The following is a 22,883-nucleotide window of genomic DNA, read 5'->3' as shown; positions in this document are numbered from 1 at the left end:
AGGGAAAGAACTAAAATGACTGAAAACAGAGGAATGTCATCGTAATTTTCAAAACTAGTTTCTGAAAATTATAGACCTGATATCAGTCGTCAGCAAATTTCTAAGCAGAACTCAATGAGGGGGTGACATACGTCCACTGTTGGAATTTCAGGCAGTGAGGCAGTACTGGCAGAAGTGCACTCAGGCAGGAAGTGTCCCCCTGCCCCTCCAAAACGTGTGAGGTTGGCAGCTCACTCTCTACCCACCTCTCCTCCCACTATTGGAACAACAGATTTAATTTTTTTAAATCCGAACTGCTACCAAACTTCTGATCTATATCCTACATAAGTTATGTCGCATAAGTCATATTGAAAAAGACTCAAGACATTACAGCTAATATATGTAAACTGAATTCTTTTTTTACCTTTTTTCCTAAGAGAAACTTCCTTTTCTTCTTGTCTCAGTGAAACATCAGTGTCACTTTTATCTAAAACCTGAAAAACAAGCTCTGTATTTAAAGCTGTACAAAAACAAAGGACATATAGTAAGGTGCAAAAATGACTTTGAACATCAATGCCCATATCAGAGAGAGACCATAAAGTTGCCAGGACAGTTTAGGGACATGTTATGAAGGGAGACAATCATACGTGTTGTCAAAAATTATACTGGTGGGCTTCCCTGGTGGCACAGTGGTTGAGAGTCCGCCTGCCGATGCAGGGGACACGGGCTCGTGCCCCGGTCCGGGAGGATCCCACATGCCGCAGAGCGGCTGGGCCCGTGAGCCATGGCCTCGGAGCCTGTGTGTCCGGAGCCTGTGCTCCACAACGGGAGAGGCCACAACAGTGAGAGGCCCGCGTACCGCAAAAAAAAAAAAAAATTATACTGGCATGCAGCTCAAGGATGGTTGCATTATAACTGTCACGTTTATGTCTATCATTTCTTTCATGGGATTTTTACATTTCTACCAATATTTGCATAGATATTTTTAAAAAATCCGTATCTTATATGGATGTAACAATGACTCTCACACATGGGTCAAGTGTTTGATCACCAGGAGTGGAGCCTCTGCTGCTTTGAGAAGGACGGTCACACCCCTGCTGCTGCAGAGCAGACACAGAGAATGAGCTCAACATCAGCGCAATGAGAACTTTGAGGAGGTCGGGGCCTGATGAGGAAGAACATGGGGAAGGGGCCGGGGAGCGTACCTGGGAAGTTGAGGGAAGGGACACCTTGTCTTTTGACATCATCTCAGGAAATCTGCTTAAAATGAGTTGCAGAGCCTTAATGTGTTGAATGTAGGGGCCAGGAGGGTTGGTGGTACCTACAGTGAGGGTGTGTGTGTGTGGGGGGGGTGTTCGGGATGAGGGCCAAGGGGGTTTCGGAGAGGCTGTGGGGTGGAATATGGCAATCAGAAGCCAGGTCCCCCATCGGCTTGGGAACCCTGTCAGCCTATTTTACAAGGCTCGCACAAAAGAACTTACATTTTGGGAATGCACTTCTTTAGATCAGAGAAAGGGAGAGAGAGAGAGAGAGAGAGAGAGAGAGAGAGAGAGAGAGAGAGAGAGAGAGAGATGGAGTTTGTTTATGCCACCAAGAAAACAGATCCAGAAGCTCCTTTCACGTATTTTTAACTGTCTGAGAAGGTGGGGCAAAGGCAGTAAAAAAAGGAATCGAAGACAGGGGTAAAACAAAAGCTCTGTCTGCTCCTTGATCTGAAGACCCCTGAACACGTGCTGAGACACACTGGGCTCCTGACTCCATCACCTGGTGTGAGGTGTAGAGCTCTCAGTTTTCTGGAGCTTACCCATTGTGTGTATCCTTCGCCTTTCACTGCCCCCTCTAAACTGCTAAACAAATGTGGGATGGGGAGGCTATCAACCCTCCTTTTCTCCCCTCCCAGGAAACAAAGGCATATATTTAACACGGCATTCTGGAAACTGCGCTCTGTCAGAAAGCAAGTTAAATGGACACACATGTAACCTAGCAACGAAAGAACTGTGAGGCCGTCCATCACCGTCATTTTCTATTTTACCCAAATTAAGAGAAAACAAGCCTTGTAGGTAGGGGGAAATAAATAAAACTGATTCTAAGCTACTTTGGTCCATTTCAAAATATTTTTATTCTTATACTGTAAATAAATTCATGTGCCAGGAAGTAAAGAAAATGCATATATATTTTTTTTTTAAAAACAAGCCTTGTAGGTAGGGGGAAATAAATAAAACTGATTCTAAGCTACTTTGGTCCATTTCAAAATATTTTTATTCTTATACTGTAAATAAATTCATGTGCCAGGAAGTAAAGAAAATGCATATATATTTTTTTTTAAAAAAAAAAAATCTTTATTGGAGTATAATTGCTTTACAATGTTGTGTTAGTTTCTGCTGTATAACAAAGTGAATCAGCTATATGTATACATATATCCCCATATCTCCTCCCTCTTGTGTTTCCCTCCCACCCTTCCTATCCCACCACTCTAGGTGGTCACAAGGCACCAAGCTGATCTCCCTGTGCGATGCAGCTGCTTCCCACTAGCTATCCATCTTACATTTGGTAGTGTACACATGTTAATGCTACTCTCTCACTTCGTCCCAGCTTACCTCCCCCTCCCTGTGTCCTCAAGTCGCAGGACAAAAATGCATATATTTTTAAAGTTCATTTTGCAAAATGACTTTAAAATGGTATCTTATTTATTTCTGATGTAACATAAAATCTAAAGTTTTCTCCTGATGTGTTGATATGTAAGGAAAAGCTCCATACTTTGCATCTCTCCTTTGAAATGAATATTTTTTGACCAGTTTATAAGCAGCATAGACTATTTCCTACCACAGTTAACAGCAACCACAAGATAAGCTCATGAGAAGAACTACTTAACGCCTTTAGTAATAACCACTTTGTAATAATCTATGATGATCCTACTCAGGATGTGTTCATTTTCTTTGGTAACTTCTCCTTATGATGGAAATCAGACAAGATAAAAGTATCCAAGCTTAAAAATGACAGCACTCCCAGCAGGGAACTCCTGGTGGCGGTATTATTAACACAGCCTCTTGAAATTATTTTTGCATTTCATTGTTTGGTTCTCTGCTTTGAGCTCTGCCGTGTGAGGGCTGTTTCCATGAGGGTCAGATATGTTCCCCTCACCCCAAAATTGTTAACTTACACGAGGCTTTACCGTCTCTATTGCAGGAGAGATTTCCTTCTTTTCTTTTCCTTTCTTTTATTTCCTTTATTCTTTGGCATAGTAATGTTTAAAATATTTTGGATAAACAATTCACAGCCTACAGTATTTCCTTTTAAATGACACTGTGTAAATATCTGAGTTCATAGGATGCCGCCTTTTTTTTACAATGTACTTGCAGCTTTGAAGGTCTGGATTTTTTCAAGCTGAGACAAGAAAACATGCAGTTGTCTTTTCAATGACACTATTTGTATATTTTGATACTTGTGAAGCTCTTTCACATATATTACTTCATTTCAGTATAGAAATGCTCTCCAGCCACTTAGGCTTAACTGTGTCTCATACTCTGCAGTTTGAGGATATCGCTTTCCTAAGATTTTACGTCGGTCCTGAAATAGATAATACTTCCCACACAGTAAATGAGATTACAGTTAAGTCTTAACAAGGGGTTTTAGATACCTTAATTAAAATTATGTTAACAATGAGTAGAGTGGGATTTGTCAACTCTCCAAGGCATGCAAAGGATCAGCATAATACCACATGCTCAATTTTGTGAAGTATCTATTTAAGAGGATAAATAAATCATAAATAAGTTAGAGAGAGGAAAAAGAGCATAGCATAGTCAACTGTGTAACACTTTTCTCATTCAACCCGCATTAAGGAAGCTTAAGAAATGGCTGATATCACTTTGTCTGGCTTCTTTCCTTCTGCTTCTTTGCCCCTCCACACCAACCCCGAACATTTTATCAAGGACCCATAAAGGCTACCAGTTCTTGCCCTCCTGCCAACTTCAAAGGCCCTTCCTGTTTTCACTCTTCCATGGTTAACATTATGTTCTAGGCGCCTCCCTTTTGTTCAGTAATTTATTCAGTAAAACTGAGTTCCCAGTTTGAGTCAGACACTGCTATGATGAAGACTATGGAGCTTATTTTCTAGTGAGGGAGAAAGATAATAAATAAATAAAAAGATGGATATGTAATAATATAAGTTCTTTGAAGAAAAATATCACAGGTAAGAGACGGAGAATGACCTGGGTTACCCAACTGCCTCTCTGGGGTCACTGTAATCATCTACACCCTCCTTTCTCCAGGTCTTTGAGTTGCTGTTGATTTGTTTATTCCCCTCAACGTTTTTCTAGTCTTTCCTCAAGCATCTTCCCTCAATTGGGCCTTGCTTGTCCCCTCTATATAAAATTGCTCTCACTCTCACCACACCCACACTGACACTTCCTGTCCCCTTACTCTGCTCTATTTCTCTCCTTAGCACTTACGATTGCCTACCATGCAACATATTTTCCTTATTCATCTTGTCTATTGTCTGATTTCCCCACTAGAATGGAAGCACCATGAAGACAGGGAGTAGTGCCTAATTTTTTCCTACTGTATCCCCAATGTCTAGGACAGTAACCAATGCTCCATATACTCACAGAATAAAAGAAAGTTGAAACGCAAGTCAGGAAAATCCACGTGTGTTGCTGGGAGTAGGGAGTAGTGGAGTCCAGGCATTATGAAGAACAAAGGAAAAGGCTGTGAAGGAAAAATAAGCTTAGGGTGTTAGAGGCCAAGGAAGGTGAGGGTGACTAGAGCGGAGTGAGAGAAGGAATGAACTATAGGCAGTGAGGACAGCAAGGAAGTCAGGCCAGGTCATGTAGGGCCTTGGAGGGCACTATATTTCATTCTAAGTGTGAGCAGAAGCCATTGGAGGGTTCACCTCTTACACTGTTGGTGGGAATGTAAATTGTCACAGCCACTATGGAGAACAGTATGGAGGTTCCTCAAAACACTAAAAATAGAGCTGCCATATGCTCCATGAATCCCACTCCTGGGCATACATCCAGACGAAACTATTATTCGAAAAGATACATGCACCCCTATGTTCATAGCGGGACTATTCACAACAGCCAAGACATGGAAACAACCTAAATGTATATTGATAGAGGAATGGATAAAGAAGATGTGGTACATATATACAATGGAATATTACTCAGCCATCAAAAAGAATAAAATAACGCCATTTGCAGCAACATGGATGGACCTAGAGATTATCATACTAAGTGAAGTAAGTCAGAAAGAGAAATATAAATACCATATGATATCACTTATATGTGGGATCTAAAATATGATAAAAATCAACATATCTATGAAACAAAAACAGACTAACAGACATACAGAACAGACTTGTGGTTGCCAAGGGGGAGGGGAGGGAAGGAAAGGGAATTTGGGATAAGCAGATGCAAACTAGTATATACAGGATGGATAAACAACAAGATGCTATTGTATAGCACAGGGGACTATATTCAATACCCTGTGACAAACCATAATGGAAAATAATATGAAAAAGAATATATGGGGGGCTTCCCTGGTGGCGCAGTGGTTAAGAATCTGCCTGCCAATGCAGGGGACACAGGTTTGAGCCCTGGTTCAGGAAGGTCCCACATGCCGCAGAGCAACTAAGGCCGTGTGCACAACTACTGAACCTGCACTCTAGAGCCCGCGAGCCACAACTACTGAGTCCGCAAGCCACAACTACTGAAGCCCACGTGCCTAGAGCCCGTGCACCGCAAAAAAGAGTAGCCCTCGTTTGCCACAACTAGAGAAAGCCTGCGCACAGCAACGAAGACCCAACACAGCTAAAAATAAATAAATTAAATAAATTTTAAAACGAAGAATATATGTATATATGTATAACTGAGTCACTTTGCTGTACCAAAGAAATTAATACAACATTGTAACTCAATTATACTTCAATAAAATTTTTAAAAAAGAAGCCAGTGGAGGGTTCTAAGTAGGACTTATATTTTGGATGGGATACTCAGATTTTTAGACTGTGGAGGCCAAAAGAAGCAGTGGAATCATTTATAGGGCTACTGCTATAATCCTGGTAAGAAATGTTAGTGAATTGGCCAGGTGGGTAGCTGTGGAGGGGGTAGAACAGAGTATGTGTTTGAAGGTTGATTCAGTAAGATTGGCTGATGGGTTTAGTGCAGGGTGTGAAATGAGAGAAATTCAGGTGTCGGCCTGAGCAACTGTGAGTGATGGTATTATTTACTGAGATGGGGAAGCATGAAGAAGTCCCTTGGAATTCTTTCCTCTCTTGATTTTGATAACCTTCTGTGTCCCAACTCTTCCTGGGTAATTATTATTTTTCCCTCAAAGAAAATTTCAGGGGGTTAAATTATCACCCTTATGCAAACAATGGCTTCCCAGCATCATCAACCCTAACTTCTCATCTGTGCCCCAGTTATTTCCAACTGACTTCAGGACGCTTACCCTTGAATATCTTGCTGAACTTCAAATCCTCAGTCTCACCTTTGCCCACTTAGATTCCTCTGGTCAAGTCCTCTTTCTATTTATAATAATATTTTCATTCCAGATTGTGCCACCTCAAAACTGCTGTCACTGTTTAGTCTACCATATGCCTTTCCAAGTTGTGCTATTTTCCTTCAAGATGTTTCACTTTTCCTTGTCTTCTTGTACTACAATCTCCAGGCAGCAGCACCCTACTTGGTTTTTTGGTCTTTAGTTTCTCCTCTTTCCAGTACTGCTTCATTATCACAACATTTTCATAACACAAAGAATTAATTCTTTAGACAAAATGTCCATGATTAAATGTTCCTTCTCAAAACTTGCCTACAGGTCCTGACTACTTTCTCCCTCAAGTACAAACCCTTTTCTGGTATTCAAAACTCTTCTCAATGTGATTCTAAGATATCTGGAAATATTAATAAACATTCTCTATAATAACCAAAAAGTTCTCTTCAGAATTCCCTGTAACCACTAGGTAGACTTCTGCCTCCATACCTTTGCCCACATAGTTCTCTCTACCTGAAATACATTCCTTCCTCCTTTTCTTATGTCTTTCCCACTTTTTAAGACAAGTATAAGTCATACTCTTTCCAAAATGTCTATTTTATGTACTCTAGCACATATTGATTTCTTCCTTTCTCTGAAAAAGTATTAACAGTAAATTACAAAGAGTTTTAATTATTTTTAATAGCCAACCCTCATATCTATGGGATCTAGATAAGACTGGGATCCTGTAGTAGCCTTGATTCTTGCCATGACACTTCAAAACAGAATTCAACACTTGGGTCCACCTCCCCAAAAGAAATCCAACTGTACAAAGCATTAATAAATATACAGATTTTACTGGAAGTTGTGTTGAGAAATGGAGGAAATAGTTACACAAGGCAAAAATCAGCTTAAAATTACCATGAAGCAGGTCTACTTTACTTCGTCAATTGTTAGCCTACTCATCTCTCTCTACAAACCTTCCCCTCCAGACTCTCCGATTCTGCAGCACCCGTGTTTTTCTGCTTGTGTGATTACAGCCTTTCTCCTTCCTCCCACCCCTTCCCACAAACACAGGGTCACTCTCTGGCTCTACCTTTTCTTCCACAAAGCAATGTCACTCTCCCAATTTTCATTCTTTACTCCCATCTCCTGGCCTATCCAAAGCTGAATTTTCCTTCTTTGGAATTACAAAGGTGTGTTTTAAAAATGTTTTTTCTGGGGACTTCCCTGGCGGGTCCAGTGGTTAAGACTTCACCTTCCAATGCAGGGGGTGTGGGCTCGATCCCTGGTTGGGGAGCTAAGATCCCACATGCCTCACTGCCAAAAAAACAAAATATAAATCAGAAGCAATATTGTAACAAATTCAATAAAGACTTTCAAAATGGTTCACATCAGAAAAATCTTTGAAAAGATGCAGGGGGTGTGGGCTCGATCCCTGGTCAGGGAGCTAAGATCCCACATGCCTCGTGGCCAAAAAACCAAAACATAAAACAGAAGCAATGTGGTAACAAATTCAACAAAGACTTCAAAAAAATGATTCACATCAAAAAAAAAAAATCTTTAAAAAAATGTTTCTTGTAACACAAGGAATTATTTTCATTCTGTCACAAATCATCCCATTAATTCTCATAATAACCTTGAGAGTCAGTAATATTATTATTCTCCTTCTATAGAAAAGAAAACAGAAGACCATAAGTTGATACAACTGACATGTGGCATGCAGGTCTGAATGTGAACCTGGGTCAGTCTGTCAGAGTTCAGAGCCTGTCTGCTTTCCATAAAATAATGCTAACTCATGGTTTTGTAGAATTGTCTTCCAATTTTTCTGCTCCTTTAGAGAAGAGATCATGTTTTTTTTTTGTTTTTTTGTTTTTTTGTTTTTTTTTGGTGTCCTTCAAAATCTCTAACATAGTACTGTTCAGTAAATGTGTCTTGAATTGGTGCCTGGTTCCTGATAGTTCACACACTAGCACTTGAATATTTAGATTCATTATACATTGCCCAGGAGATTTTCCTTTAAGTCAGGGGATGTATCACATATTGTCTTTGTGTCTGTAAGTCTGTTGGTGAGTTGATGGATGATGCTATGGAGGGTGAGTATAGACAATTCTTCCTCCAAAGCCCTTGGGGCAGCTCTGGTTTATATCTCATAAGGGGGTGGCTCTGTCTGTGAAAGTTCTGATACTGTTAGCAACAATCACAGGACTGTGAAAGTTCTGATACTGTTAGCAACAATCACAGGACTATACAGGTTCATACAGAGGCAATGGTAACATCATCAACCAGGAAAACTGACTAATAAATGTCTTGCTTTTGAAATTAAAGCAACTTTAAACATCAGAAATCATGTTATTGCAATATCAATGCAGTTTCCCATTTAAAAAAAATTTCTGTTAGAGGAGTCAGAAAAATTTGCCTATTTAGGGTGGATGCAGCTGATTTAGGTACTGACTACGCAGGTTATTTGCTTTTCTTCTTTCTTCACCTCTTTTGGGTTACTGAGTCACCTTTTCACTTTCATTGTTATATAGTAGTGATGCCAAAACAGGGTACTTAACTGTTGTTTTTTGTTTGTCTGTTTGTTTGTTTGGGGGTTTGGTTTTTTTTTTTTTGGCTACCACAGAACATAAACCTAGACATTGGAAACTCATCAACTCTTCCAGACATTCCTCAGCTTTTGTAACATACCACAGAGGCACCATCAATGACCCCAGGGATTCAGAGTGGGTTGATGCCTTTCCTGAGCTGGCATCAGCTTTTGAAAGATGCCCTAAAGAGCTAACCAGATGTAGTTGGTAAAGGATTATTAGCTCATGCCAAAACAGGAAGATGGTTCCATCCATTCATTCCTTTATTCATCAATCTTTCTTCAGCCCCAGAAAGTATCACACCCTGGACTATATGCTGGAGGTTACACCTTTCAGAGTAAACCCCAGAGATTCCATTGCCAAACTCTTAAAATACATCTGTCAGTGGTGATCTGGCCATTGAGTTTTTCAAATGTCTGCAGATTGGGAAAATGAAATGAATCTATCTGCCAGTCTGCTCCTGAGGCCAGGTGAGAGGCAAAAAGACCTAAATGACCACGGAGGACAAAAGGGCCAAAGCCAGTCCAACCAAAAAGGTCGTATGGCTCCTGGTTATTAAACAGGCAGGTCCAACCTGACTTAAAATAACCACACCCATAGGTGTTCTTTCACTGCCTTAGCAACTGATATTCAGAGCAGAAAATGAAAGAAGGTTATTATAAAATATGGAAAAACAACAAATACTAGTATAGGAAAAAGGTAAATGTTGCTTCATATGAGAGTCAGAAAATCTGCATAATGTCAACTTGGAGTACATGCTCCACCAAGATGAACAAAAGCATGCCCATGTGTAAGAAAAAGTTAGTACTTTCATCAGTCTGACTTAACATCTCAGAATATTTTTCCTGCTCAATTTCTCTAACTTACTGTTGGCATTGGTAATTTTATTCCCCTGGTGTTCCTGCATTTTGAAGCATTCTCCCAATTGATCATCTGCTTGCCTGACCATCTGCTGTGGTTTGGCGACCTAATTTTCCCAGTCACCTTTCAGAATAGATCCTCTAGGATGTCTATTCTGTATAGTCATTTCTTACATCTCAACTGGTGACATAACTTGAGACTGCTTACCTCTTTGACAAGATGCTTGGGAATCTAGTCCCATTGCTTCATTTTTATTTTTATTTCTTCTATTAAGCATGGTACAGTGACAGCTGATCAGATTGCATTAGTCTGAGGGGCACTGGGGTCCTACGGAGCTCATATGTCAAATTTTTGCCTGGAGTAACGGTGAAGTGCCAATTTATCACATAGAAGTGCACAAGGAGTTTTTAATTGAACTTAGAAAAACCCTTAATTACAACAGTACCACAGGGCATTGCTCCAGTAAAGCAGAGCTGTAGCAAGCTTCACTTAGATGTTGATTCCCCTGACATCTGTAAGGGGTGCAGAAAAGAATTTCTACTTCCTCCCCATCTGGGGTGAACTGGGACATATTTGAACTTTACACATGGGTTTGTAAATGCTTGAGACAGAAACAGTTCAGAACATCCAGCATTCATTAAAAGAGAGGGCAGGGCATGTGTTTTGAGCTGGAAGATGGGAAATAATAGGATTTTCTGGAGGCCAAGGGTCAGGAGACACCAGCTCATGGGAGGGGTTGGTGCTATGGTTATGACCGCAGCCATATTACTAGACTCATAATCTTGGGCAAGGAGAAGACGCTCCTTTCCAGGAATCATCCCTGAGATGATGATCCTGATGGTTCCTATGTGATTCTAGGTTGACTGGAAAGAAAAGAGTCAGATATTGAGCACAAAAGAACATTTACTGTGTAGGTCAGATTTGGACTGAATAAGGTCAGAAATGGGCTAACGGGAAGTTAGCTTAATCTGGGCAAGGAGTGGATGACGGCTTGATTTTCTTTTAAACGACTTCAAGACTCTTGGCTGGAGAATGCCCATCTATGAAACTTTGGAAACCTGTCTAAGCCAAAATATTCAAATCCTCACCCCTGAGAAAAGTGTACTTGCGTACTCCAACCCACCTGTATGCAATGGGCTGAACTGATGTGGGGGTCAGCCCATGCAGATGGGCAATAAAGGGAGAAGTCATAATGAGGAGTGGTTAAGAAAGTGGGAGCTGAGGTTGAACAGCTAGGGTTTAAGGTGACCAGTTCCTGACTGTGATCCTGAGCGAGTTTATTTTCTTCCTCTGTAAAATGGGGATGAAAAGAGAATGTACCTCTCAGGTTATTAAAAGGATTAGATGAGATGATACATGTGAAGAATAGCAGCTGAATTTCATCACAGCCACATCGAAAAAGGAAAGGCTAACTCCACTAAAACACACATGCACGCACACACAGAGTAGAATTTCAGAAAAATACAATTTTGCAGGAGCTGAGATAATAAATCGGGATCACACTAGTTGCCCTGAAATGGGGGACGGAATGGTAGCTGTGCTAACAAGATTGTGTAAAATAATGAAAGAAGTTCGCTGCAGCGCAGACTGATGGCTCCACATATAATGGCTCCAAAGGTCCAATCAAGCAGCTATCTAGGGCATTACGAAGAGGATTAAGAGGTCCTTAAAAAAAAAACTCCTCATTATTTTCATGACAGTTTTTTAATCTCTAAAAAAATGTCTGGAGTTTTAACTGAATCCCAGCTAGAAACTGCCACAGCCACAACGACATATGCAAGCAAGCTCTTACCAAGAGCACTCTCAGTGCATGGACTTTGAAAACAAATGGCCCACGCTGGCTGAAAGGCCAAGCACAAATTAATATCGAAAAGGAAAAAATGCCACAGAAGTGACACCCACAAACTATGTGATCAGAAGCAACTGGAGAGACCATGGGAGGGCTCACGCCAAGGAGTACTTCCCAGAAACTCTGCTGCCAGTGTCCTCACGGTGACACACAGCCATACCCCGCCTCTGCAGGAGACCCTCCAACACTAACAGTACAGGCTCTTGGTGCTCCAGCCAGGCGTCAGGGCTGTGCCACTGAGGTGGGAGAGCCAACTTCAGGACACTGGTCCACAAGAGACCTCCCAGCTCCACGTAATATCAAACGGCAAAAATCTCCCAGAGATCTCCATCTCAACACCAAGACCCAGCTTCACTCAACGACCAGCAAGCTACAGTGCTGGACACGCTATGCCAAACAACTAGCAAGACAGGAACACAGCCCCATCCATTAGCAGAGAGGCCACCTAAAATAATAAGGCCACAGACACCCCAAAACACACCACCAGACATGGACCTGCCCACCAGAAAGACAAGATCCAGCCTCATCCACCAGAACACAGGCACTAGTCCCCTCCACTAAGAAGCCTACACAACCCACTGAACCTACCTTAGCCACTGGGGACAGACACCAAAAACAACGGGAACTATGAACCTGCAGCCTGCTAAAAGGAGACCCCAAACACAGTAAGATAAGCAAAATGAGAAGACAGAAAAATACACAGTAGATGAAGGAACAAGGAAAAACCCACCCGACCTAACAAATGAATAGGAAATAGGCAGTCTACCTGAGAAAGAATTCAGAATAATGATAGCAAAATGATCCAAAATCTTGGAAATAGAATAGAGAAAATGCAAGAAACATTTACCAAGGACCTAGAAGAACTAAAGAGGAAAGAAGCAATGAGGAACAGCACAATAAATAAAACTAAAAATACTCTAGATGGGGTCAATAGCAGAATAACTGAGGCAGAAGAACGGATAAGTGACCTGGAAGATAAAATAGTGGAAATAACTACTGCAGAGCAGGATAAAGAAAAAAGAATGAAAAGAACTGAGAACAGTCTCAGAGACCTCTAGGACAACAGTAAACACACCAATATTCGAATTACAGGGGTCCCAGAAGAGGAAGAGAAAAAGAAAGGGACTGAGAAAATATTTGAAGAGATTATAGTTGAAAACTTCCCTAATATGGGAAAGGAAATAGTTAATCAAGTCCAAGAAGCACAGAGAGTTCCACACAGGATAAATCCAAGGAGGAGTACGCCAAGACACATATTAATCAAACTATCAAAAATTAAACACAAAGAAAACATATTAAAAGCAGCAAGGGAAAAACAACAAATAACACACAAGGGAATCCCCATAAGGTTAACAGTTAATCTTTCAGCAGAAACTCTGCAAGCCAGAAGGGAGTGGCAGGACATATTTAAAGTGATGAAGGAGAAAAATCTACAACCAAGATTACTCTACCCAACAAGGATCTCATTCAGATTTGATGGAGAAATTAAAACCTTTACAGACAAGCAAAAGCTGAGAGAGTTCAGCACCACCAAACCAGCTTTACAAAAACTGCTAAAGGAACTTCTCTAGGCAAGAAACACAAGAGAAGGAAAAGACCTACAATAACGAACCTAAAACAATTAAGAAAATGGGAATAGGAACATACATATCGATAATTACCTTAAATGTAAATGGATTAAATGTTCCCATCAAAATACACAGACTGGCTGAATGGATACAAAAACAAGACCTATATATAGGCTGTCTACAAGAGACCCACTTCAGACCTCGGGACACATACAGACTGAAAGTGAGGACATGGAAAAAGATACTCCATGCAAATGAAAATCAAAAGAAAGCTGGAGTAGCAATTCTCATATCAGACAAAATAAGACTTTAAAATAAAGACTATTACAAGAGACAAAGAAGGACACTACATAATGATCAAGGGATCAATCCAAGAAGAAGATATAACAATTGTAAATATTTATGCTCCCAACACAGGAGTACCTCAATACATAAGGCAAATACTAACAGCCATAAAAGGGGAAATTGACAGTAACACATTCATCATAGGGGACTTGAACACCCCACTTTCACCAATGGACAGGTCATCCAAAATGAAAATAAATAAGGAAACACAAGCTTTAAATGCTACCTTAAACAAGATGGACTTAATTGATATTTATAGGATATTCCATCCAAAAATAACAGAACACACATTTTTCTCAAGGGCTCATGGAATATTCTCCAGGATAGATCATATCTTGGGTCACCAATTTAGCGTTGGTAAATTTAAGAAAATTGAAACCGTATCAAGTATCTTTTCCGACCACAACACCATGAGACTAGATATCAATTATAGGAAAAGAGCTGTAAAAAATACAAACACATGGAGGCTAAACAATACACTACTTAATAACGAAGTGATCACTGAAGAAATCAAAGAGGAAATTAAAAAATACCTAGAAACAAATGACAATGGAGATACAACGACCCAAAACCTATGGGATGCAGCAAAAGCAGTTCTAAGAGGGAAGTTTATAGCAATACAAGCCCACCTTAAGAAGCAGGAAACATCTCGAATAAACAACCTAACCTTGCACCTCAAGCAATTAGAGAAAGAAGAACAAAAAAACCCCAGAGTTAGCAGAAGGAAAGAAATCATAAAAATCAGATCAGAAATAAATGAAAAAGAAATGAAGGAAACAATAGCAAAGATCAATAAAACTAAAAGCTGGTTCTTTGAGAAGATAAACAAAATAGATAAACCATTAGCCAGACTCATCAAGAAAAAAAGGGAGAAGACTCAAATCAATAGAATTAGAAATGAAAAAGGAGAAGTAACAACTGACACTGCAGAAATACAAAGGATCATGAGAGATTACTACAAGCAACTCTATGCCAATAAAATGGACAACCTGGAAGAAATGGACAAATTCTTAGAAATGCACAACCTGCCAAGACTGAATCAGGAAGAAATAGAAAATATGAACAGACCAATCACAAGCACTGAAATTGAAACTGTGATTAAAAATCTTCCAACAAACAAAAGCCCAGGACCAGATGGCTTCACAGGCAAATTCTATCAAACATTTAGAGAAGAGCTAACACCTATCCTTCTCAAACTCTTCCAAAATATAGCAGAGGGAGGAACACCCCCAAACTCATTCTACGAGGCCATCATCACCCTGAAACCAAAACCAGACAAAGATTCCACAGAGAAGGAAAACTACAGGCCAATATCACTGATGAAAATAGATGCAAAAATCCTCAACAAAATACTAGCATACAGAATCCAACAACACATTAAAAGGATCATACACCATGATAAAGTGGGGTTTATCCCAGAAATCCAAGGATTCTTCAATATATGCAAATCAATCAACGTGATACACCATACTAACAAATTGAAGGAGAAAAACCATATGATCATCTCAATAGATGCAGAGAAAGCTTTTGACAAAATTCAACACCCATTTATGATAAAAACCTGCAGAAAGTAGGCATACAGGGAACTTTCCTCAACATGATAAAGGCCATATATGACAAACCCACAGCCAACGTCATCCTCAATAGTGAAATACTGAAACCATTTCCACTAAGATCAGGAACAAGACAAGGTTGCCCACTCTCACCACTATTATTCAACATAGTTTTGGAAGTTTTAGCCACAGCAATCAGAGAAGAAAAGGAAATAAAAGGAATCCAAATCGGAAAAGAAGAAGTAAAGCTGTCACTGTTTGCAGATGACATGATACTATACATAGAGAATCCTAAAGATGCTACCAGAAAACTACTAGAGCTAATCAATGAATTTGGTAAAGTAGCAGGATACAAAATTAATGCACAGAAATCTCTGGCATTCTTATACACTAATGATGAAAAATCTGAAAGTGAAATTAAGAAAACACTCCCATTTACCACTGCAATAAAAAGAATAAAATATCTAGGAATAAACCTACCTAAGGTGACAGAAGACCTGTATGCAGAAAATTATAAGACACTGATGAAAGAAATTAAAAATGATACCAACAGATGGAGAGATATACCATGTTCTTGGATGGGAAGAATCAACATTGTGAAAATGACTACTCCCCAAAGCAATCTACAGATTCAATGCAATCCCTATCAAACAACCACTGGCATTTTTCACAGAACTAGAACAAAAAACTTCACCATTTGTATGGAAACACAAAAGACCCCAAACAACCAAAGCAATCTTGAGAATGAAAAATGGAGCCAGAGGAATCAGGCTCTCTGACTTCAGACTATACTACAAAGCTACAGTAATCAAGACAGTATGGTACTGGCACCAAAACAGAAATATAGATTAATGGAACAGGATAGAAAGCCCAGAGATAAACCCATGCACATATGGTCACCTTATCTTTGATAAAGGAGGCAAGAATATACAGTGGAGAAAAAACAGCCTCTTCAATAAGTGGTGCTGGAAAAACTGGACAGGTACATGTAAAAGTATGAACTTAGAACACTCCCTAACACCATATACAAAAATAAACTCAAAATGGATTAAAGACCTAAATGTAAGGACAGACACTATGAAACTCTTAGAGGAAAACATAGGCAGAACACTCCATGACATAAATCACAGCAAGATCCTTTTTGACCCACCTCCTCGAGAAATGGAAATAAAAACAAAAATAAACAAATGGGACTAATGAAACTTAAAAGCTTTTGTACAGCAAAGGAAAGCATAAACAAGACAAAAAGACAACCCTCAGAATGGGAGAAAATATTTGCACATGAAGCAACTGACAAAGGATTAATCTCCAAAATTTACAAGCAGTTCATGAGGTCAATAACAAAAAAACAAACAACACAATCCAAAAATGGACAGAAGACCTAAATAGACATTTCTCCAAAGAAGATATACAGACTGCCAACAAACGCATGAAAGAATGCTCAACATCATTAATCATTAGAGAAATGCAAATCAAAACTACAATAAGATATCATCTCACACCGGTCAGAATGGCCATCATCAAAAAATCTAGAAACAATAAATGCTGGAGAGGGTGTGGAGAAAAGGGAACACTCTTGCACTGTTGGTGGGAATGTAAATTGATACAGCCACTATGGAGAACAGTATGGAGGTTCCTTGAAAAACTACAAACAGAATTACCATACGACCCAGCAATCCCATTACTGGGCATATACCCTGAGAAAACCATAATTCAAAAAGAGTCATGTACCAAATTGTTCATTGTAACTCTATTTACAATAGCCAGGACATGGAAGCAACCTAATTGTTCCTCAACAGATGAATGGATAAAGAAGATGTGGCACATATATACAATGGAATATTACTCAGCCACAAAAAGAAACGAAGTTGAGTTATTTGTAGCTATTGAGTTATTTGTAGTATTTTTCAAATGTAAAATAGCTAGCTAGTGGGAAGCAGACACATAGCACAGGGAGATCATCTCAGTGCTTTGTAACCACCCAGAGGGGTGGGATAGGGAGGGTGGGAGGGAGGGAGACACAAGAGGGAGGAGACTTGGGGATATATGTATATGTATAACTGATTCACTTTGTTATACAGCAGAAACTAACACACCATTGTAAAGCAATTATACTCTAATAAAGATGTAAAAAAAATAAAAATAAAGTAAAACCCTGACTGATTTTTGAAGAGAAGCTCAATTAGAATAAAAATTCAATTTTATTATTGTAATAAAATCTGACACCCCCCCAATAAAAAAGAATTAAGGGGAGTAGCAGGAGGAAGAAGTTAGGAAAACAGATCAAACTGCTATAACCCTGAGCCACAGCAGATGAGGTGATCTTGGAGATTATACGACCATATAGCTGAAATAATCAGCAGTGGTCAGATTCAATAGAAATCTGAAAAGTAATCAATACTCTTATCATTTCACTTGAAATTGCACAACTGTTGGTACAAGAGCCAGAGTGACATGTGCCTGAAACTTGGAAGACAGGGAAATGAAATGCCCTAATATGAAAAAACATCCTTTCCAAAGGCAGACTGACAGACATTAACAATACACAAAAGTAAGAACGTGCTGACCGGAATAGAGATATTCTCCATATAATGTGAAAAAAACACACTCAGAAGAGCACAGGGAGGCACAGGATGAGGGTGCTGGGCCAGTGCCCTTTTAATGTTACAGTTGCAATTGGTAACATCAACCCTGTCATCCCATGTAGGGAGATGGACACAGTGGGCTGTCTTAGCTGGAAGCCCTTTAAATATTCAGGCACATAGCTCACCAGCACCATCAGACTGTAACTGGCCAACCCATGCAGACTGGTATAAAGGGAAAGAATACACGATGAAAGTCAGAATGTATCTTCCAAGTGGACTGAGGCTGGATTTATCTTTTAAATGACTGAACTGCCGTTATGATATAATACGACAGTCTTGGGAGTTTGGATAATGTGAAGTCATTCCTGTGAGACGGACTTTCTTTGTGGAGCTGAACATATATTTTGGAGCCTATTACATCTGAAAATAAGATCCTGCGCTGCAGTAAATTCAGCAAAATAATAAAAACCACCTAATTGCAGCAGGTGGTGGGTAGCCAATTGCTCTTCCTTAAGTGATAACCTCTTGCAGCCCTGCATACCCTCCTTCTTTAAATTTGACAGGTGCAGGGTCAGAATTAAAGCACATGCACACACACATACACAACACAAGCACCACAGTTAGACGATAACTGGGGAGGAGCCCAGGGGTTAAGAACAATCTTTTTTTAATTTCTGAGTTTAAGAAGTCCAGGCAGACAAGCATTCAGAAGCAATTATTTCCTACTTGAACTGCTGCAACCACAGCCAAACAGAAAAATTAATGGACATTACTGGATAATGTACAGTATTTACCCAAATTAATTAGATACCATGAATTTGAAAACAGACTTCCTGTCAGGATCACAGAACACAAATAAATCACACCACACACATTCACACAAGTAACATAAGAACTTGAGAAATATTACATAAAAAGACAGCAAAAATTTTAATATAAATGTCGTACCTAATTTGTGAAAAAGCACTTGCTAAAAGCTGCATACAAAGCTTAGGGAGGTGACAAAGCAATGGCTACATGAAAAACACACAGACTTTGAAGATTCTGCAAAGCAGGTCGTGACTAGTAATATTCACAGGTACAGTTATATCACATTTGGCTTCAAAGAGGTAAAGAGGTTGAGTTATTGACACCACCAGTTGTAGTCTTCTTTTCTGGCCTCTGATTAAAGTCTGACCCTTTTCCTTTTGAAAACATGTTGGTGCTCACTTTCTTCACATCCTGGATTTAACTGTTAATAAATTCTCATTCACAAATCACTCCTAGAGCTTTTCAATATCCCTTCAGATACCTTCTTAAAACAATTATAATGATGGATGAAATGATATGATGGTTGGGAGTAATGAGGCTGGCAAGGGAGGGGGAGGATACAGATGAAACAAGACCAGCCATGAGTTGATAATTGTTGGAGCTGGGAAAGGGGCACATTCTGGTTGACTGTGCTATGTCTGAAATGTTCCATAACGAAAACTTTTAAAAATAAAACCTCCATTACTGTTATATCATGTGCCTTGTGACAATATTGTTTTGCTGAAGAGCACATAAATTAGGCTAAAGTCAGAAGACATTATGCTCCTCAATGGCTCATTTATAATTGAAACTTAATCCACAATCCTAAATAGCATTTTGAGGTAATTTACCTAAAGACATGTATAATGACACAGGCCTTTTTCTAAATACTCTCACTTATATTATTATGTCAGAAAATAACAACCATCATGGTAGCTATAGTTATTCTTATTTCAATTGAAATTTAGTTATAAGCTTCTTGGCAACTGAGGTATAAAGAGAAATACAGTGAGTAATAAAATTCATATTCCTATAAAAGAAAATATGAAATTGATTTTTTCCTGATATTAAATTTAAACATTCTAATGAACCTCCTTATTATAACACAAAGGGCTCTCTATAACATAATGGACAGTGTCTTTAACATGGCTTCACAGATGAAGTGTTCCTCATATTCCTTGAGTGGATTCTTCCTATACACTAAGGGCTTTTACACTTGGTTCAGTGAGGGAAGGCAACTCTGCTGGGGTCTAGGGTATGGTAGTCCAGATATGTAGGTCTTTGAAATTGACTACCAAGTTAGAATCAGGGATACACAATCTACAGAAGTAAATGGAAAGTATGTCCATATTTCTTGAAAAGACTTCTCTTAGCAGGACTTATGGCAGTGGCCTAATTTAAGTCAGATTACAATTATACTTTCTGGTGAGAATCCACACTGTGAATTACAGAAAGGTTCAGAGGCTTTGGATTTGGGCATGCAGGTTTTGAGATGAACTTTCAGCTTTATATATACACACACATACACATTAACATAATATTAAAGCTTTCTCACCCTGATAACTAAAATGAAAAGCATTATGGACTAGTGGTCAGGAGGTATAAGTCCCAGTTGTCTTTTTACTAGTTTCTGTAGCTTTGGGCAAGCAACAAACTTTCTGAGTCTTGTTTCTTCACCTAAAAACTAGGTTATTCAATTAAACGTTTCAGTTACTTGAGGCACTAATGTGAAATGCTTCTTGGATTCCTCTCATCTTTATGGATGTGAATAAATTTCAAGGTGTCATTCAGTCAGTAAAGTTTATCTCACCTGGATTATATCCAAATTGCTGTTGCTGGTTTCAACTTCAATCACAGCCTTACATTCCTGCACAGGGTTTTGTCTCTGCTTCCTCTTCATTTCCCAGGAAGAGTCCTATAGCAAGGTATTAACAAAAAGTATACAAGGATTAGTAGCAATCAGTGGTACACATTAAACCACCTTCACCCTTTCCTTCTTCAGCCTCTAGTAACTGCTGACTTCTGTAGGATAAACAAAGGAAACTCATTTTTTGATCTTTGCCTTCAAGAAGTATGACTTAGATATTCACATGTGAAGGCTAAATAATAGAAAACAACAACAACATAATATTATAATGCAAGTTAAGTATGAAATATGTGGTGTAGATTATGGTGCTCAACGGTGAATCAAAGGGCTTGGAGTATTTTGCAAAGAATCTGCATGAATTACTGTCTATATACTGAATATATAATGTCTCATATGGATATATACATTGTTCTTAAAATTTATGCCAATGTCGCTGGGGGAAATAAGATATATATTCATTTCAAAATATCTATGATGGCTTTCTTTTCTTTTATTATTTTTTTTAATAAATTTATTTATTTATTTTTGACCGTGTTGGGTCTTTGGTGCTGTGAGCAGGCTTTCTCTAGTTGCAGTGAGCAGGGGCTACTCTTCATTGCAGTGTGCAGGCTTCTCATTGCAGTGGCTTCTCTTGTTGCAGAGCACAGGCTCTGGGCTCATGGGCTTCAGTAGTTGTGGCACACAGGCTCAGTAGTTGTGGCTCGCAGGCTCTAGAGCGCAGGCTCAGTAGTTGTGGTGCACAGGCTTAGTTGCTCCACAGCATGTGGGATCTTCCTGGACCAGGGCTTGAACCTGTGTCCCCTGCATTGGCAGGCAGATTCTTAGCCACTGTGCCACCAGGGAAGTCCCTATTGTACTGTTCTTAATCAGTAGATACTGAATATGCCTAGTATCATGTGAGATGTCTGCAGTCATTTAAAAAAATTTTTTTGACAGTTTCAACATACATTTTATAAAATATTGGCTATATTGCCAGTATTGTACAATATATCCTTGTAGCTTATTTTATACATAGTGGTTTGTACCTCTTAATTCCCTACCCCTATATTGCCCCCCTTTCCCTTTCCCCACTGATAACCACTAGCTTGTTCTCTATATCTGTGAGTCTGCTTCTTTTTTGTTATATTCACTAGTTTGTTGTATTGTTTGATTCCACATATAAGTGATATCATACAGTATTTGTCCTTCTCTGTCTGCCTTATTTTTCTTAGCATAATGCCCTCAAAGTCCATCCACGTTGCTGCAAATGGCAACATTTCATTCTTTTTTATGGTGGAGTAGTATTCCATTGTATATATATGAACCACCTCCTCTTTAGCCATTCATCTGTTGATGGACACTTAGGTTGCTTCCAGATCTTAGCAACTGTAAATAATGCTGCTATGAACATTGGGGTGGCTTGTATCTTTTCAAAGTAGTGTTTTTGTTTTTTTCGAATATATATCCAGGAGTGGAACTGCTGGGTCACGGGGTAGTTCTAGTTTTAGTTTTTTGAGAAACCTCCATACTGTTTTCCTCAGTGAATGCACCAATTTACATTCCCACCAACAGTGTACAAGCATTCCCTTTTCTCACCAACATTTGTTGTTTGTGGTTTTTTTGATGACAGCCATTCTGACAGGTGTAAGGTGATATCTCATTATGGTTTTGATTTGCATTTCCCTAATGTTTAGTGATATTGAGCATCTTTTCATGTACCTGTTGGCTTTCTGTATGTCTACTGTGGAGAAATGTATACAGTAGTTAGATCTTCCGCCATTTTTTGACTGGGTTGTTTTTTTTTTTTCCTATTGAGCTGTATAAGCTGTTTTTATATTTTGGAGATTAATCCCTTGTTGGTTGCATCATTTGCAAATATTTTCTCCCATTCTGTAGGTTGTACTTTCATTTTGTTTACTGTTTCCTTTGCTGTGCAAAAGCTTTTAAGTTTAATTAGGTTTCATTTATTTATTTTTGCTTTTGTTTCCATTACTATAGGGGACAGATCCAAAAAAATATTGCTGTGATTTATGTCGAAGAGCGTTCTGCCTATGTTTTCCTCTAGGATTTTTATAGTATCTGGTCTTACATTTAGGTCTTTAATCATTTTGAGTTTATTTTACTATCAATTACAAGGAAAAAAACTGCAAAAAACAGAAACACGTGGAGGCTAAACAATATGCTACTAAACAGCTAGTGGATCACTGAAGAAATCAAAGAGGAAATCAAAAAATACATAGAGATAAATGAAAACAAAAACACAATGATCCAAAACCTATGGGACACAGAAAAAGCAGCTCTAGGAGGGAAGTTTATAGCAATACAAGCTTACCTCAGGAAACAAGAGAAATCTCAAATAACCTGACTTTCCACCTAAGGGAACTAGAGAAAGAAGAACAAACCAACCCAAGTTTAATAGAAGAAAAGAAATCATAAAGATCAGAGCAGG

The 22,883-nt window shown here is 39.1% G+C and overlaps 1 protein-coding gene across 1 annotated transcript in view; it reads right to left on the bottom strand.

Moving 5' to 3' along the window:
- Positions 1–22,883, bottom strand: part of MORC1 (MORC family CW-type zinc finger 1) — a 178,708-nt gene that overhangs the window by 30,610 nt on the left and 125,215 nt on the right. Inside the window, 2 exon segments of the mRNA XM_007450543.1 lie at positions 404–473; positions 20,399–20,500. Coding sequence (XP_007450605.1) covers positions 404–473; positions 20,399–20,500 — 172 coding nt within the window.

This window comes from Lipotes vexillifer, unplaced genomic scaffold, assembly GCF_000442215.2.
Source record: "Lipotes vexillifer unplaced genomic scaffold, Lipotes_vexillifer_v1.1 scaffold946, whole genome shotgun sequence".
Classification (NCBI taxonomy): domain Eukaryota; kingdom Metazoa; phylum Chordata; class Mammalia; order Artiodactyla; family Lipotidae; genus Lipotes; species Lipotes vexillifer.
Note: the sequence above shows the minus strand (reverse complement) of the source record. Positions and strands in the feature narration are given on the sequence as shown.